General features: G+C 37.6%; 1 protein-coding gene across 2 annotated transcripts; it reads right to left on the bottom strand.

Moving 5' to 3' along the window:
- Window positions 1-1,348: 1,348 nt before the first annotated feature.
- LOC306883416 (uncharacterized protein) lies at window positions 1,349-18,127 on the bottom strand. 2 transcript variants are annotated; one of them, XM_079438659.1, is made up of 22 exons: window positions 18,030-18,116; window positions 16,390-16,448; window positions 14,818-15,706; window positions 14,352-14,413; window positions 13,257-13,295; window positions 13,076-13,173; window positions 12,770-12,831; window positions 11,620-11,736; window positions 11,352-11,477; window positions 11,114-11,272; window positions 10,301-10,425; window positions 9,638-10,220; window positions 8,711-8,834; window positions 8,079-8,098; window positions 7,849-7,971; window positions 7,466-7,594; window positions 3,476-3,598; window positions 3,261-3,391; window positions 2,885-3,176; window positions 2,264-2,402; window positions 1,858-1,973; window positions 1,349-1,658 (listed from the first exon to the last, which is right to left on the bottom strand). In XM_079438659.1, exons 3-22 carry the CDS (start codon window positions 15,583-15,585, stop codon window positions 1,605-1,607), a joined length of 3,390 nt encoding a protein of 1,129 aa, XP_079294785.1. In that variant the 5' UTR covers window positions 15,586-15,706; window positions 16,390-16,448; window positions 18,030-18,116; the 3' UTR covers window positions 1,349-1,604. The 2 variants fall into 2 exon arrangements, with proteins under 2 accessions (XP_079294785.1, XP_079294784.1); XM_079438658.1 differs by lacking the exon at window positions 16,390-16,448 and having other exon boundaries at window positions 18,030-18,127.
- Between the last annotated feature and the right edge of the window lie 363 nt (window positions 18,128-18,490).

Below are 18,490 nucleotides of genomic sequence, written 5' to 3'. Positions count from 1 at the left end.
TGCCTTTCTCCCCAGTCTTCTCTGATACAACAGCAGTCTCTTCATCTTCAGCCTCCTGGTCGAAGGGAAGCAGTGGATAAATCTTTGTCTGCTGCACAGGGTTCCTGTCTGGGCTGAGACGAATCACTCAGAGTCTCCTAAAACAACCCATCATGCCATTTGATGTTGTAAATCAGATTTAGTGCACACTCTCATGGTATGCACAACACAACAAATAATATAATCAGTCTTGGGGAAAGTTACTTTTAAAAGTAATGCATTACAATATTGCATTAGTCCCTAAAAAAGTAACTAATTGCATTACTTTTATGGAAAGTAATGTGTTGCGTTACTTTTGCATTATTATTATTTTTCTGGACTGGGCTTGCGAATTTGTTTTTAATATAAAGATTTCTATTTTTGGCAAATGTAAAGGCCCTTTCACATCAAAAGTGAAATGAATACGCCTCAGTCATTCTGGATTGCATGAAGCATAGAATGCAGAACAAAGTTCAACACTCTTCAGCAATAAAAAAGAAAGAAAAACAAATGTCATAAGTAATTTTTACTTATTAATATGGTTGAATTGGATCATGGAAGGTCGGCAGCAAAGATATCGGTTAATAAAAAGGGATTAATTTAATCGTTGCAGCTTTGCATTGCACTGTTTTCCTTCATTTTGAGATTTTAGTGCAAGTGAGATTTGTAAATACATGTAAAATACATTTAGTCTAGAACTACAGTAAGATCATGTTCACAGCGCACACAACGCCTCTGCAATTTTTCCCAATTCCTCTCAACATGGCAACACAACAGCTGCCAGTCAATGAATGGGAAAACAAAGTAACCTGCATTACTTGTTTGAAAAAGTAACTCCGATATTTTATTGTAAATTAAAAAGTAATGTGTTACTTTACTAGTTACTTGAAAAATGTGTTCTGATTACGTAACTCTCGTTACCCCCAACATAGAATATGACAGTAGTGCAATGTAGTTCTATAGTGATATGGTTAATATACATTATTAATTTTTGGTGTTATGTTTGTTCCCAGCTTGCTTAAAACAAACCCTTTACAAAGTACAGTGCATGGTTTTCACTGTCATGAAAATGACATCTCTGTAAGTTTTTCCTCACATACCTCAGTTTTTAAAAACCACACAGGGACGGCTGTTGATTTCAGATATCGTCGTACATTTCCCTCATCTGATCTGAAATTTTAAAACTTCTTGTGACAAACACGTTAGCACAGATTTACTGTATGCTCTAATTATGACTGATTAAATGGCATAATGGGGCCATGAATAGGTTCTCCTTTCACAGAATAAAAAACAAATAGAAAAAAAAGTGATTAAAAACAATCAGGCAGAGTCTGAGAAATGCTGAAATTTAATAAAAGAAAGGAAAAACAAAAATACAGTTATAGTATTAGCAATTAAGGCGTAAAATGTGTTAAAGTTCACATCTAATCACTATAACAGAACATGATTTATGAATGAATCAGCTTTCATTACTACATTAAAAAGAGCGAAACCTCAGTCTAATATTTTTTTTAGAAAAAACTAAACAAAAAAAAACACAATCACAGCATAAGGGACATATTAAGAGATGCTCCAGCGTGAACGGTTTATTTCTTCGCTCCATTACTCTGTGCTTTGGCTTTCTCCTTTTCCAAATATTTCTGTTGAGAAAAACAACATTTGTTTCAAAAAAGCAAAAAATGTCAAAGTAATAATTCTTATATTGACTAAGAAAGAAAGTAAGTGAAACCACAAGCTGTCTTACATAAACTAGACCTCGGCCCTTTTCTGACATCTTATGCTTTTACAGTTAGCGCATTTAGTGACAGAATAATGAGGATGAAAATTAAAATTGGTCACCTTAAGTTTATCGTAGTGTGCTTGGCTACTGCAGTGGATCTTCTTTGCAGTGTCTTCATTAGAGTAAAACAGGAAGCAGACTCTGCAGTAATATCCCATCTTCACAAACTCCACACCTGAAACGGGTCGAATGGGATTCATTAATGAGACTTCTTACAAGCTATCAGGACTGTATTGCACTAAAGTGACCAATATTTTTCCTTAGTCAGGGCACATCAGATTTTTAATAAGACATTCATAGATTGGTTTGAAGCATTTAGGAGCAAGCTGAACTGATTTATTGCCATATTTGTGTGATATTTTATTCCACGTTCTTGGACAAGACTACTGCTCTGTGAAGGAGACTAAATCCAAAGGTTTATGTCATGTCAAACTTATTTTTTTGCGATAAACAAAGCCATCTTACCCACTGGGACATTAGGATCATATGGCTCAAGAGTAGCTTGGCTAGTTTCAGGCGGTGTTGTTGTAATGGGTTTTTCCTCAGTCTTCACGCTCTTCTCTGATTCAGGGGGAGCAGCATCATTCTCTTCATCTTGTGGCTCCTGGGCAAAGAAAAGCAGTGGATAAATCAAGCACATCCTGTTGGTAGCATTTTTAAAAATCTTTTATTTACTGCATGGACTGAGATCACTGTCAAACTATGACTCCATAATCTATAATAAAGCAGCAACAGTTTGAGGTAAGCAACACAGCTTTTGCTTCACAAGGTGTTAATTGATGGACTGGAGTGGTGTGGATTATTGTGATGTTTTTCTCAGCTTTTTGGACTCTCATTCTGACGGCACCCATTCACTGCAGAGGATCCGATGCTGAGCAAGTGATGTGATGCTAAATTACTTCAAATCAGTTCCCATGAGAAAACAAACTCCTCTACACCTTTAAGGTAAGTTTCAGCTAATTTTAATTTTTGGGCAAACTATTCCTTTAAAGGGAGAGCTCATTCATAAAGAAGCATGCTACCCTCATCTAAATAGGAATGACAAAGACTATTCTTGCTATGAACAAAAATAATGAGATCACTCACAGTCTCCATATTCTGGTGCTCTGATGTGTCTTTGATTTGTTCCTCCTCTGGGTCGCTCTTCACTTCAGGAACGGTTTCTGCTGAAACATTTTGGCCTTCCTTCTCTTCTTGGCTCTCCTCTTCCTCAGCTTTATCAGTGAGAGGCTCGTCCACTTTCATCTTCTTGACAGAAGGCTCTCCCTCTTTCTTATTCTTACTTTTGCCAGAGGAGCTGCTCTGCGTCTCAGACTCTCCAGAGCGCTCCCTCTTGAGTGGCCGTTTGTCCTCAGGCTCTGGGCTTGGAGGTCTGTGTCTGTGAGAAGATTATATTGTCAAAACAGTTGCCATGCAAGATTCTTTGGAAAGAAAAAAAAGGGAATCTGAATTTCTAACTGACCCATGCTTGAGTTGCTTATATTTCCTGCTCATGTAGACAACCAGTCGTTTGCCTTCAAATTTAGGTCGATTTTCCTTGTAGGCCGCTGCCATTTTCTCAGCATCTTCCCATCTTTCCATCTCAATGAAGCACTGAGCAAAAATACCACAAATGTTATCACCATCATATTTATTTTGCTTGTGTATCCGCCAGAAAGTGTTACATTTTGACATTACCTCATTGCGTAATCGATGCAGAAAGTATCTCTTAATTTTTCCAAATGGTTCTGCGATTTTCAGAATTAAGGAATCTGAGCCTTTGAAAGGTGGAACATTACGAATGTAGATGACTCGGCCACTCTGTAAACATAAACAGTGTTAGATTCTGCTCCTTTTAGATTCAAAGGCTGTATTCTGGGAGAGTTACTGGGATAGTTCACCCAAAAATGAATGTGACCTGTGCTGGCAAACTTAGTCGAAATGAGCAAATTTTCCAAAATTAAAAAATATTTTCACATTCTCCAATAAATACATTCAAAATTATATATGACTTGCTGGAATCTGATAAAAAATAAAAAAATGACTTCACTACAGCCATTTGAAGGCAATAGAGTCAGCAGAGTTGATTGAGAAAAATAGAGTTAAAGATTCCAAAGCAAAATCACCTAGCAACGTTGCATATTTTCCTCCAGTTGTTTTCTTAAAAATTAGTTTTAAAAGGTGACAATGAAAATCTGACTTTTCCAGGTTTTACGTGCTATGATCAGGTCCCCGGTGCATCGATCAACCAAGGAAACGTGAAAAAGATTAATTAAAGTTTTGGTAAACCTTTTTCTGCAAACGTCTGCAAAAACAGATTTCGCTCCCCTAGTGACATTGCAAAGGGATCTCATTATAATATTACTGCCCTTTAATCTGTAAGTTTCCACCCAAGGCACCGTCATTTTGATTTCGCAAGTGACAGCGGTGTAGCAGTTCTAATGCCATGGAGAGAGTTTGAGCAAACCATGCTAACTGTTCGGTCTTTGGCTGCACAGGCGAACACAGAACACTATTTAGAGTCCTAGCCTCAGAGGAGACAACAGAGCAGTGGATGTATTGATTTATTTACTGTATGCTGCTGCCACACAGATCTGATATAAACATGCAATTTATTTCCCAGCTGTTTACCCTCACAGCCATAACCGACTGTTTTTGTAACTCGTGTTTTTAACATTAGCCTGTGGCGTATGGTTTTCTGAGTGTACACGTACAGAAAGTAGCTTTCAGAAGTTGAAACTAATATGGTTAAAAACGCATGATTTCAGCACAATAAACATGATAATCAGAAGCAAAACAGATGTTTTTTTAGCAGGTACGAGCTGTAATGGTGCAGCTCTATTCTGGAAAAGGGGACAGGGATCAGCAGCTCATTTGCATTTAAAGAGACATGCAAGAAAACAGTGCGTTTCTGCTTCCACTCAAAATAGGCATTTTCAAAATGATAATGATCTGTGGGTTATTTTGAGCTGAAACGTATGGTATCAAAAGTGGGACAAAACAGCGCGCGAGCCTACTGTGCGCACAGTGACAAAGCTCACACGTAAAATGTAAACCTGACGAAATGGCAAATTCCAAACTCGAGCACAAAAAATATGATGGTGCATACATATACGCGCTGTGAGGACAAATAAAATCATGAGCAGAACCCACACGCGCAAGTAATGTCTAAAAGTAATTTCTGCGTGCACACAGAGCTAAACACACGCGAGCTGAACCATTCACCCACAGGAAGTTTTGACAGTCAGGGGCGGGGCCCAAACATATGCTTGTTGTATTCACAAATGCTATTGGCTGCTCGTTGTCTGACTGGCTGTTGTTGGCATTCTCCTGACGAGAGGCAAGTTTTCTTTCTTTATAAAATCCATTAATATATAGCTTTTAACACGATCGTTAACAAATCTAAATGTGCTATCTCCTTAATTGGTTCATTCTAAATAGTCTGTCTATTTTGTCCCTCATTAACGTGTAAAACAGATTATGATAAGCTGATGACAACATCTACGACCTGTTATTGGTTAATGTTGCCAGTTCGTTAAGTTTATTTAAAAAAAATAAAATAAAATTTTAGTCTTTATTTACATGGATTCGTTTGACCTGTGTTTTTGATATTCTTCCGAAATGGCTAACCCAAGTTTGCATGTAAGTGATAAAAAATATTTAGTCAAATGTTAATGAACTTACCTCTTTACTGTATTTGCACTGAGCCTCGTGACGCATTGTTTTGAAATAATACAGCTCAGTTATTTCCGGTTATGCATACTTTCAATGTGCTGTAATCATCTAATTGACTTAAATGCGTATTAAAATACAACTCTGCAGTATGATTTTAAAATCCGGTGGCTGGTAAACATAGGCTACGAGATTGTTTCACCACTGGGTGTCAGTGCTCTGAACTAGAAATCGAGATGCTGCAGTGTGGGGGAGATCTGATTAATAAGATCAGAATTAACCTTATTTATCTGTATTAAATGTTAGTCACTATATTCTATGTAATTTTTCATTCATATTTCACTGTATGCAATGCCATGAATATTCAAAGTAGGCGCAGAGCCAACGCGTTACTGTTTAAAACTAATTAAATATTCAACATCGTTAAACTTAATGCAGTTATCGCACATTCATTCAGCCATTTCGAACACTGGAATAAGAGCACCCAGTGAGTTAATATATGATTAACATTGAGACAGATCTATATTAAGACCTACTGTAATGCATGGATCTAATATAATGTTACACATCAGATTTTTCCCCAACCATTAACTAAACGTTCATGTAAGACAACATTGTTTGTGTGAATCTCACCAAGACATTTCGCAATAATGTACTTTATAGGGAGATCGCACACTCTAGGAGAGGCACGTCTTATGCACGCGCGTTGCAAATGTTAGTCAGCACAATCGTTTTGTTTTCATCAGCATGGGTTTGAAAATTATATTTCACTAGCTTGGACTTCTGTCATTGAGAATTTGATATGAATATTCACAAATCAGGAATGCTGCGCTTTGCAACACTAGACCTACAACTTGTGATGAGAAGCAGCAGCAGTCGAGCAGAAGCAGAGAAAAAGGTACTCCTCTCAGAAAACGTACAAATAAAGATCATTTTAGATGTTTAATTACTATTTGGAGCATTGGGGTCGCTAGAAGAGGGCTTAATGAACTCATTTTTGTGAAAACCTCAAATTCGACCAAAACTGACATTTTTTCCACTTCTTTTGCTTGTAGCTCAAAATTAGACTCCTTTTGCCAGCACAGGTCACATTTGCTGTTAATTTTATCACCCGAAGGACATCCAAGATGTAGGTGACTTTTTTTTCCCAGTTGAACAGTAAAGATGTTTAGCTGAAAAAGTGCAAGTTAACGGCTGCCTGTTATTTTTTTATTTTAAAGAGTAAAAAGATAAATTTAAAAAAACCCTCAAGGAACACAAAATTGATAGCCAAGGCTCATGACAATGTATTGAGGTCTTAGTTTCTTGTACAGACTCATTTTCACTTCATGTTATTTACAACATTATTACCTGTAATCCAGAGCTTCAGGAAACTTTTATTTTCCGTAAACTGGTTCTTTCTTAAAGTTAGTTTCACTGAATTGGTTCAATTCACTAGTTTGCTTACGTAATCATGCAATGATGTCACGTATACACAATTATATCATTAAAGCACCCAATAATGATGGGAAATGTGGATGTCTAAAGCACATAAAGTGAACACACTACTCTTCATCAGCTCACCTTTTTACATAAAACCACTGTTTCAGACGCTTCAGTCTGACTTGTAGTGGTTTATCAAGTCCACCAAAAAGAACCGGTTCTAAAGAACGATTCGCTTGCGAACTTGACATCACTCTTTTGAGTTTACCCGAGGCTCTGGATGAGACAGGCAATGCAAATAGTGATCAATTTCTTGCACAGACCAATTGTTTCGCTTAAGATCTCAAAATACCATCATGAACCAGGGGCATTAATTCTGTGTTCCTTGATATGCTTTTCTTATTCTTAAAGACGGGCAGCTGCTGACTTGAATGTAATGAATCCGCAAGAAGTACAGTTGTAACTAAAAATCTTCTTTACTGTTCTACTGAATAATAAAAAAACTCCAACATCTTGAATGGTCTGAGAGTGAGTAAATTAACAGCAAATTTTAATTTTGGGGGAAAATATCCCTTTAATAAGCCCAAGTCTTACCTGGATGGTTGGATAGGATTGTGAATGATAGACCTTCACAGGCTTTCCACACACAGATGGCATGACATTTCCACTGTAGAAACTAGCCATTGCTCTCGCCTCTTGTTCATTGGAGAGCTCCAGAAAGGCCTAACACAGAGCACCAAAAAAAAACAACAACCTTCAGGCTGAGCATAATTCACTGAACACAGACCATTCTTTGGTTTATAGCTGACAGAATGACGAAAACATGCTCTCTGGCCAAATTGAAATAAATTAAATAGCCTGTCAATTCATAACATTTATAAAACAAATTTAATTATCTAGCATTATACATTTTTGGATAGCTACATAAAAGCTGCTGTGAGCTAGGTGGCCTGAACAGAACATCTGAGAGCTGTTACCTCAGGCCTCGCATCCAGAACCAGGTGCCGCACCACTTTACCAAATGGTTTTGCAAGAGCAAGGACTTCATCCAGATAACCGTAGCCACGTTTAAACCCAACAACATTCACAACTCTCAATCCCTACAATTAGAGAACATATATTAATATATCTAACACAATCAATACATTAACGTACAGACATTAGTTGCAAATGAATTCTCAAGTATGCAAGAAAATAAGTGACTTACTCCATTATCCTTGGAGCTTCCTGAAACATACAAGAGGAGAAGATGCATCATTTAAATGAACTGAGTACAGAAAAAAAACCTGTTTAATCAATCGCACTTTCAAGATTACAGTACCATTCAAAGGTTTGGGGTCAGAAAAACCTTTCAATGTTTTTGAAAGAAGTCTCTTATGCTCACCAAGGCTGCATTTATTTGACGGAAATACAGTAAAAACAGTAATATTGTGAAATAATATAATTTAAAATAACTTTTCCTGGGATGCAAAGCTGAATTTTCAGCATCATTACCCCAGCCTTCAGTGTCACGATCTAATATGCTGCTCCATTTATTTTGAAACATTTTTTTGTAGCAATGTAAAAGGGTTTAATATAACTTTTAATGCATCCTTGGACAATTATTAATAAAACAAATCTTACTGATCCCTTTTGAGCGGTAATACACATTTGGTAAAGTAAACATAGATTTACATTTTTGGGTGTTAGCTTCTCTTCTGTTTGTTCTAGCTAATTAAAGACTACAAAGTCATGAGCACTGACATTACAGATTTCATTGAGAATTTTGTATTTAATTGTATGTAAACTCAATTGTCATGGATCACTGCTAAAGCCATTGTCATTGCTCAAGAGCAGTACCTGATGTGTTTTTAGCTTTGGACTTTGAGTCTTGTTTCTCGGCATCCTCCTCCTCCTCTGCTAGCTCATCAAGAGTAACAAACTCATCTATGTTCTCAGGAAAATCGGTTTCATTCTGACCCTCCTAGAAGCAGATAGACAGTCAAAAGAACTGCAGGTCAAAAGTGAAAAACATGCAATTTATATTAAAGGAGTAGTTCACCCCAAAAAAAGAATATACATGCTGTGATGAATAGTGATCAGGGCCGTCAAGCACCAAAGAGAACAAAAGAGCATAAAAGTGATTCATACAATTATACAGCTTTAGAAGACTTGGAATACAACAGATGAGAGATACAGACTATTAAAAAAATAAATTGGTTAAAGCTGCAGTACGCAATTTCTGAGAAATGCTGCTGAAAGTGGATCGGACTGAGTGCCAAAATACACTTGTAGCCAATCACCATTAAGGGGTGTGTCTACTCATAATGGGGGAGGTGTCTGCTACAAAGTATGTTATGATGAAACGCGGTAAAAGGACATTCCCCGAGGTCCCTGCATGACATTTGTAAATTTAAAATCAGATTTTGGTAATTCAAGAAGATTGGTATATTATCATTAGATCAGTTAATGAAATATGCAGTTATAAGTAGTAAAACCATTCTGTAAAACCGGAAACACTGTGACGATATTTTTAATCATTTCTGACAACCACAGCAGCCAGCTTTTTACCGTAAATTTAACACTATTTTAACTGTGTACTTTTAATTATGCTGTTTTTGGTCCTTTTTGGAGATTGACAGCCTCTGGAAACTGTATGCTTTTGTTGTGTGGAAAATATATACATGAATGTTTCTTTATGATCAAGAGTAAATAATTTTTAGTGAACTATCCCAGCAACAAAGAATAAAGGCAGTGGCATTTCAGAATATGCCTCAAAGGTCCTGCCTGCTCTTCATTGTCCTCTTCAGCACCCTCATCTTCAGGTTGTTCTTCATTCTGTTCCTCAGGGTCTTTAGGATGATCAGATGTGTCCTTCTTCTGCTCTGCTTCAGATGCTGCAGGTTCCTCCACTTCAGTCTCTTCCTGTTTTTCATCAGAGTCCTCTTGGTTCTCTGCGGTCTCGGCATCACAGGAGGCATCTCTGGCTTGCTGCGCTTCAGGCTCCTCCTCCTCCTCCTCCTCCACCTCCTCTACATTGGTGTCATCAATATCTTCTTGCTGTTCAGTGGCTTGCTCTGGATCACAGACGACTTCGACATCATCTGTTTCTTCAAAACCCTCTTCGTCTCCATCACGTGCTTCCATAACATCAGCGTCTTCGTCTCCTGACCCATGGCCTAGGGCTTCTGCTTCCTCAGGCTTTGGTTCCTCTTCTTTCTCAACAGAGCTCCCTTTGGATTTGGACGTAGAGGAGGACCTCTGGGTCTTCGATGATGGTTTATCACCAGTTCTACTGGTGGCACTGCTGCTAGTGCTGCTCTTACGGGGAGGTGCTTCCCTTGGTTGCTCGCCCTTGCCTGGTGGGACCCTGGAACATCAAGCACATTTACAGCACATCTGGTTTTGTTTTCTTTTTAGTGTTTTTTCTGGATAGAAAGGACAACTTACGTTAGAGTCTTATACTTTGTGCAGATGTTCAGCCGAATGGATCTTTTATTGATAGTCAAAGGATTGAGGGTGTAGTACTTCACCAACATCTCTGCATCCTCAGGATTGCTCAGTTGCACAAATGCCTGTTTTAAAAGTCAAAGTGAGAAAAAGCTCAGAACTGAGTGCCATGTCAAATATCCACAGTGTATTTGCAAAATAAAGCCAAAAAGGTTTTCATGGGAGTTTTCTGTTGACTGTGTAATTACATTAGTTTTGCAATCCCTCCATGCCCTGCGACTTGCAAGTATGCTAGTAATAGTGAGAATTGGTTCTTAAAATCAAATGTGTTCCCAAAATGTTTTAGTAAAAATATGTAAATAATAACTGCCATTTATTACTATATACTGTTACACTGGCACATAAGTTGCACATAAGTAATTATTATTAAATATTTTCCGTGTTCACAAAATGAATGGCAACGAACAAAACTGTGGAGAACATGCCTGGATTACTTCTAACTTGAGATTTACTTTATTTTACATGATTTCTGTAGCTCAAACAGTACAGCATAATGCTAGCAACTCCAAGGTCATGGATTTCATTATGCATGTACTTTTGTATGCAATGCAAGTAATTTTGCTTAAAAGCATCTGCCAAATGCATAATATTAATGTTCAACAAATTAGACTCTGTTTTAAAATTATGGTTCCTTTGTTATAAAAAACGAATTACTGGGAGGGCCGTAAAAAAATACTGAGATAATTTTGGGTATTTTTACCCAGCTCTAAAAGAGGACATATTTTAAAGATGCATGTTGCATATGTAACTTACCTCATCATTTAGAAAGAGATGCTTCTCAACCGTGCCAAATCTCCGAGCTATTGTGAGGAGCTCCATTTTCTTATCACTACCTCGTGGTAAATTGGAGAAAAACACCACCTGGCTGACTCTCTTCATGGGCTTAGCTTCTCTGTCCGGCCTTCCACTTTTCTTTATTGATAAAGCAAATAAGCTTAATTGAGCTGACTGGTTGATTTGTATAACTTCTACTCTTAAAAGAAACACTTACCTCAATAGCCATTAGTTCCTTTGACAAATAAATGTGTATCTCTTTCCCATGCAAAATGGCAGGTTTACGCTGGTAATAATTAGCCATGGCCAAAGCCTCCTCATGAGTCTGCATCTCCAGGAAAGCCTTTAAAAAATACAATAAATAATGAATGTAATCAACTTTATGGCATTACTTACTCAGAACAGATACCAATTATGGGCATTCACATTCCAAATTGAGGTAAAATGTCTTCAAATCTCCAATGACATATGTACAAGTACTACACCTTGTTCTTCAGTATCAGATTTTCACAGATGGTGCCAAAGGGTTTTGCCAAGGCAAACAGGCTGTTTGGAGACATCGGTTTCCTTTCGTATTTTGCCACGACCACCCTACTTCTTATCTAAAACAAAAACATTCATAAGTGTACAAGCACTAAGATAACCATCCACTTAATCAAAAGATCTCACACTAAAAAATAATGCCCCAATTATATATAATATACCAGCAATGTTGCATCTATTTTTTTTTTTTTTCTTGCTGAACAAAACTGCTCTCTATTGGGCGGACATTTCAGCCACCTGAGCAAAAACACTCTTTATACCAGACCTGTACAGCATGCACACAAAAAAAGTGTGTAATTTAACTTTAATGTGCTATTTATATTTGATTTGACCCTTGATGTAACTAAATGCACATTTTACGTTACCTGAGAAAACATTTTTACAGTACAATACACTGCCGTTCAAAAGTTTGGGATCAGTACATTTTTTTAAAGAAGTTTCTTAGGCTCAACAAGGCTGTATCTATTTGATAAAAAATACTAAATATTTCACAAAACCATTGAACTATTCTGTTTCTACAGCGACTCATTTGGCGCACATTATTCTCTATGAAACTTGTAAACCGCATTCACTGGTTCTAACTCTATAGCAGCAGCTCTATAGCGGTTTATCAGAGCATTGCAATTCTTTAGTTTTTACTAGAATACAATCAAATGACTTTCCTAACTTATTTTTGTGCGCACGGCACATTATTTCTCTGCGTGACCGTGGTGGAAGAAGTGGGTAGTCGTGTGTGTGCGCAGCTTAGAGGGAACATTGTATACCAGTATGCTAATTGCAGATGCATTTCAATACTACAGAATTTTAAAGGTGCAGTATGTAATATTGATGACATGTTGATGAAGTGAGTACAACTGCAGTCCAAATTCAAAATACTAAGAGACATTTCTCCTGACCCCTCCTCCTCAGACTCGACACTCACAAGGGTTGCCAGATTGAGGACGCACTACAGTAATGAGCGCAACTAACAGTAAACATGTTTCCTAAATATCTGTTAAAATATTATGGTATTTATATGCTTTAGCACAGTGAAATTCCATAGAGCACCTTTAACATCTTAACAAAAACCGATAACTTTCAGTACATTATTACCTTGGGTGGTACTGTTGAATACGACGTCATTTTACTTGTCATTCCCATACTGGAATCAGATCCTGGAAAAAAAAAAAAAGACAATTTGAGACCGATTTAAATCCAAATTAGCCAACGGATCACAAGAAAAGTTCACTGTACGGTTTTTGTTAATCAGTGAAACCCACAGGAAGACAATTACATTACAGACTGCTCTCAAGGACAGAATGAAAGTGGATTGCTGATTCAGCAGAAAGATTCACTTGTGGACAGATAGCGGAAAGGATGTCCACTGTGGAAAGTATTTGTTTTAGACAGATTTATTACCCCAGTTGGAGCTCATCCCTGTTCTTTGCAGACTGGCACCAATTGGAGCCGCCCCCAACAAGCCATCTGAACGACTCTTCGTGTCCAAGGAAAGGGACCTGAGAATAATTTATTTTTAATGCTCTAAAGCAACTATTTTATTCATAAAAAGCAAGGTACATCATACTTCTGAAAGACTTACTTGCGACTAGAGGGCAATTGAGGATCCCAGTCCGGGTACCTATAAAACAACAGGAAACAGTTTTCAGGTCCTTTTGAATTGCTGAGCTCTACATGTTTAACACTAGAATGACAGTTTCAAAAACGGCAACAGCAAAAGTTAGCAACCATGTCTAGAAGTCCTAGATGGCAACTTAATGCACTAGAATTACAGGCTCTCATATACAATAATCATCTTTGAGGTTGCATATAAAAAAAAAAAAGTTCAAGTTATTTGCTTTTCAACTTTTATATGATAACTAGGCTGAAGACTGCATTTAAATAGCTAAAATGTTCATAAAAGAGTCATTATCATCTTTAATCAATTATGAATTGAGGGGTCTACTTTGATTCAAGGTGACAAACTAAATTTCTCTGGTGTTGTTCGCGTGGCAGTCAAAAATGATCCTTTATTTCAATGGTATGATCCATTTATTATCTATTGACCAATTTTTGAGCATAGACCTTAAACGGTCATAACTCTTGGAGCTTAAGTTTAGTCTCTTTTTAACGAATACACTTGGAAGATTATCGCTTATGTGAAGAAAAAAAAAAAGTTAAATTTTTTTCAACTAAAGTAGTTTAATTTTATGATTATGAAAAATGCCCAAAAACACCATTTAAAATTCTTTAATTCATATATATTTTCAAAACATGTTTTACTCTAAAAATTGCATGAAAATAAAAGGCATAAATCTGAAGTTGTTTCAAATTTGAGGTTGATATCTCAAAAAAAATAAAAAATAAACTTCAGTTAGATTTTATTTGGCCGCAGTACAAAACATGCTTCCCATTCGTTTCCAATGCAACCACCACCAGAGGGTTAATAAAGGTTTTGCTCACCCATAAGTAAACATTTGTACTTGTATTACTTCACCTTATTGTCAGTAGAATACTGTCACTTAAATTAAAATGATAATGCAGAAGAACAAAATGTTTTACATAAACTGTCTGATCCAAAAGACCCGAAGTGGAACTGCCCCTACCGGATGTGAGATTTAGACTTGTTTCTAAATAACCCCATGCATTTAACATGTGAATGAACAGTTTGCCAGTTTTCACAAAACAGTCCACTTACATTTGCAGGAGTCGTCTGCGGTTTTCAGAGTGACGAATGCCATTCGTGTGTTGAGTCCATTCCTTCACAAACACAAGGATGAAAAAATAACCTTAATATAATAAAACAACATTGATTGTACATGACAGTGAGATCTAAATTCAAGGCTTGACAAAGCGGCTCAGAGCTAACTTGACAAGTTACTCTTTCTGCCTATAAGTACAAGCAACAAATGAGTATGGATCTGAAAAGTGTTATATTAACTGTCCTAACTGGAGCCAAGCATAAAGTCCAAGAGTCAGTAATACAGCTAACAACAGTTCATACTAGATGTCCAATTTTTTTGTACTCCAATTTGTTACTAAGCAAAACTAAGAGGTGCTGATTTAAATGCAACAACTGATGTTTAAAGAGGGTCTTCTTCAATAAGCAGGACTCAAGAAGAAAGAAGTGTGTGTGCAGAAGGCAAGTGGCTTGAATTACTCACCATGACAGAGTGCACATCAAAATCACAAAGGGAGCACACATGGGGAAACATGAGGGGCATGACTCCCAAGAAATCCTGCACTTTTCCCTGAGACGGGGTGCCCATCCTTCTCTGCATGAACATGTCGTCAGATGCCGATGACGTCGACACGCCAAGGCTGCGGTAGGAGTCATGGGAAAGATCAGAATACTGGCGGTCTCTGCCGCTACCGCTGCTGTAATCTAACATGTCGTATCCACGACCGGACGATTCTTGCATGGAAGTATAACCAAAGTCGCTTTGCGAGCGGCTTTGAGACTGCCCTCCGGAACGGTCCAATCTTCCACCCTGCGAGCCGCCCCAATCGTCTCGGCCACCTCTGTACGAAGTCTCAGAAGAAAGGGTCGACATGTCACCACTCATGCGACGGCCGGCTTCCATCTTGCGGTTCTTAAGTTGCATGATAAGATGGGGCAAGGTCTCCACGCTGATGTTCTCCTCAGGAACCTGTGCCAGCGCGTCCAGATCGGTGGGCGACAGGCCTAGGCTGGCGAACAGTTTCATGGTATTGCTAATGTGGCTGCCCGCTCGGCGGGACAGCTGAGAGTCGTGGTCTTTTCCCTCCCCTCCACCCAAACCAGACATGCCACTATGAGACTGGGAAGACGAGCCGTACGGGTCCGAGTGCGCATCGCCCATACTAAAGTTCAAAGTCTCGGCGGCTGCCAAAAGCCCGCGGCCAACAGCAAAGCCTTTCTGAGCATCATCACCGGTCAGTTTCTGGGACATGACGGCGCTCTGGACGAGTGGAAAAAGAGAGGAACAAAGCGAATCAAAAAGTCCCCGGAAAGACAATCCGTCGATTTAAGCCTGGATCGAGAAAAGAGAGCTCCTCCAGAATGAAACAGGTCTGCAGAAACACAATGGAGCAATGATTTCTAGCATGCTCACGAAATGGTTAGCAGTGGCATAGGAAAGCAAGACAGTGAGCTCCACAAATCCATACAATGCAAGTAACAGAAGTCAAAATTATTTACAAATGACAGAGGTACAAAATGGACAGTTTGGTACATTGACCAAATAGACCATAAAATGAAGATTTAAAAGGTATCATGAAGAGCAATTTATTGGGAAAGTACAATAGAGCTTTGAAGAAAAAAAAAAACAGTCTGAATCAAATTTAGATCCTTAAATGTGGATTGGGAAGACAGGGAAAGCATTGCAGTTTCTTGGTCAGGAGAGAACCAGGGAGAGATAGTGTTCATGCCTTTAAGTTGTACTGCATGATCAAAAACTACAAATCAGAAATCCATGAACGGAAACAAATTTAACCGAAATAAAGCTAATCGACTTTAGCACTTAAATAATTTGGCATCAAGAAGTCTTGATAACAGCCAATAGTCGGGCTCAAGTGAAACACATTGGGTGCAAGGAGAGCACAGGTTTTTCTGAACAAGATATGCATCTTCATTCCAAAGGAAAGTGAAATTTTACACATTAACTGTGACTTGAAACTGTGGTGTTTGTAATGGAAAAGACAGTATAAAAATGTCAAAAATGGGGGGAACAAAAATATATACAATGGTGTCTCACCTGGCAAGCTATTTATTTTTACTATTTTATTCAGAACGCTGTCATCTGTTTTTGGAAAGCTGAAAAGAGAAATGTGTGTCTTATAAAACAGGCTGACATTTGTAGTATCAGTTTATTAGTATAAAAACACTGGTTACTGTGCGGCCAAAACACCAAAAATAGACTAATTAAAAGAAATAAATAAAATAAAGGTAAAATCAAGTGAATTGCTAAACACAGAATAAGCATAAGTTTTGATGGACTGTATGAATTAATGAAAGTTTCACATGGACAGGAACAATCAAAAACAGCAGGCACTATATATGACTGCTGAAAAAACTCATTAAAACAACTTAAACACTAAAGTTACTAAGAAGAGCATTTAACATTGCTTCAAAGTCTTAACTTGCACTTATATTTGTTACTCCTCCAATTACAAAAATTAAAGTCCTTACATCTGATTGGTCAGTACAGTTTCAGCCATCACTGTGTAGCAACCAATGCAAATTGATGATTTTGTTGCAAGAATGTCACATAAAACTGCATTAATTAGGCCTAATGTATTTTTGTAGGGATGTGATGATATCCTCGCTAAATATTTTACAATGTTTACATTAGATCTGCACCATGATCTTGATTCTAACACCCACGCGATCTTATTCCTGAATGACAAGTCTATTAAGACTGTTTCACATTGGGTTCAGAATTGAAAATCCCATTCATTTTCTCCAAATAAAAAAGGAATTAATGTGTAAAGATAACTTACTGAAATATTTAGTTTTATATATTTTTCATTTTCAAACTGGTTATGCAATACTTCACTGGATTACCGTTCTTTCCCTCATTAAAGCTTTTAAGCCTGACTTTTTGTCCGCTTCTCAAATACTGTTCTGCTTCAAATCAAAGTTTGCAATGCTGTTGTTCACCTCGTTTCTTTGATTCATGGCAAGAGGGAAAATGAAAGAGGGGAAAAAAAACAATTCCTGCTGAAAAATTGACTTATGCATTGTGAAGGGTCTGTATGCATCTATTCTTATGTTTAAAGACTTTCTGAGCAGTAATGCAATGCAAACTGATGACAAACCCAGAAAGGATGGTGGAAAGGTAAAAACACTAATGCAAGGCATTAAACTCGCTACAGCTGATAAGATTTGACTGTTTTACTCAAGACTGTGTGGAGAAGACGGATTAAGTTAGTTTGAAGTTATATGCATTAGTAAAGAGAATATATCAGCACAGTGCAAGTCAGAACTGGAATGGGGTTTATTAAATATTATGCAGAATATGAATTCAATGTAAATGTGTAAACATGGCAATGGCACTACAATCCAGATTCAGAAAATCTATTGGACAGAAATATCCAAGAAAACAGCTTTAAATATCGAAAGTGTCCTCTGAGCGTAAATATGATGCTAGATAATAACATTCATCTCATTTTAGGAGCAAATACTTTATTTAGGCGAATCAAGCAAGTTTAATTCCTAGAAAACAGCCGCTTTGAACACAACACATGAACGAATTAGGATGATAAAAACTGATAAGTTAATAAAAGGCCACGGGTCACGACAAGGCCTGGCTTTACTGCTTATTATAGTCCGTACTTAAAACACACATCGTTGAATATCATATCTGTCATTCGTATGCACTTTGTTGCTACTTACATTGTTTTCTTTTTCCCAAGGTTTAGGTTGAAGTCCTTTACGTCGATCAATGGCTGCAGCAAATGCGCACACCGTGAAGGCGGAAATGACGAAAGAGTTCCTCGCTTTCTTCTTCTTCTGTGGTTATTATTGGCAGTTTGCAGACGCAGTGCATTACCGCCATCTACTGGACTGAGGTGTGAGCTCATTGGGATATCAGATTTTATATAATCTACTGGGTGTTCAAAATAATAATAATAACTCAAATCCTGTTTACAACCTGAGTTGTTTTTCTGGAAGGTCATGACAGTCTTAATTATAGATTGTGTGCCAGGCAGACTCAATAGGTTTTTTTAAGCTCAATCCATTATTTGATGCCCTTTCTAGATTTTATTATGTATGGTTCATCACTTCCGATGCGAATTTCAAAATAAAAGCCCCAACTGGTTTTGGTCAAAACTAATACCAAAGCCACTCTTCTA

The sequence above is a fragment of the Barbus barbus genome, assembly GCF_936440315.1.
Source record: "Barbus barbus genome assembly, chromosome: 17".
Lineage (NCBI taxonomy): Eukaryota > Metazoa > Chordata > Actinopteri > Cypriniformes > Cyprinidae > Barbus > Barbus barbus.
Note: the sequence above shows the minus strand (reverse complement) of the source record. Positions and strands in the feature narration are given on the sequence as shown.

Coding starts and splice junctions, on each gene's coding strand:
- LOC306883416 (XM_079438658.1), bottom strand. CDS start 15,585: ATGTCCCAGAAACTGACCGGTGATGATGCTCAGAAAGGCTTTGCTGTT. Junction 10,221..10,300: donor ACAAAGTATAAGACTCTAAC/GTAAGTTGTCCT, acceptor TTGATGTTCCAG/GGTCCCACCAGGCAAGGGCG. Junction 8,835..9,637: donor AAGAGGACAATGAAGAGCAG/GCAGGACCTTTG, acceptor ATCTGCTTCTAG/GAGGGTCAGAATGAAACCGA.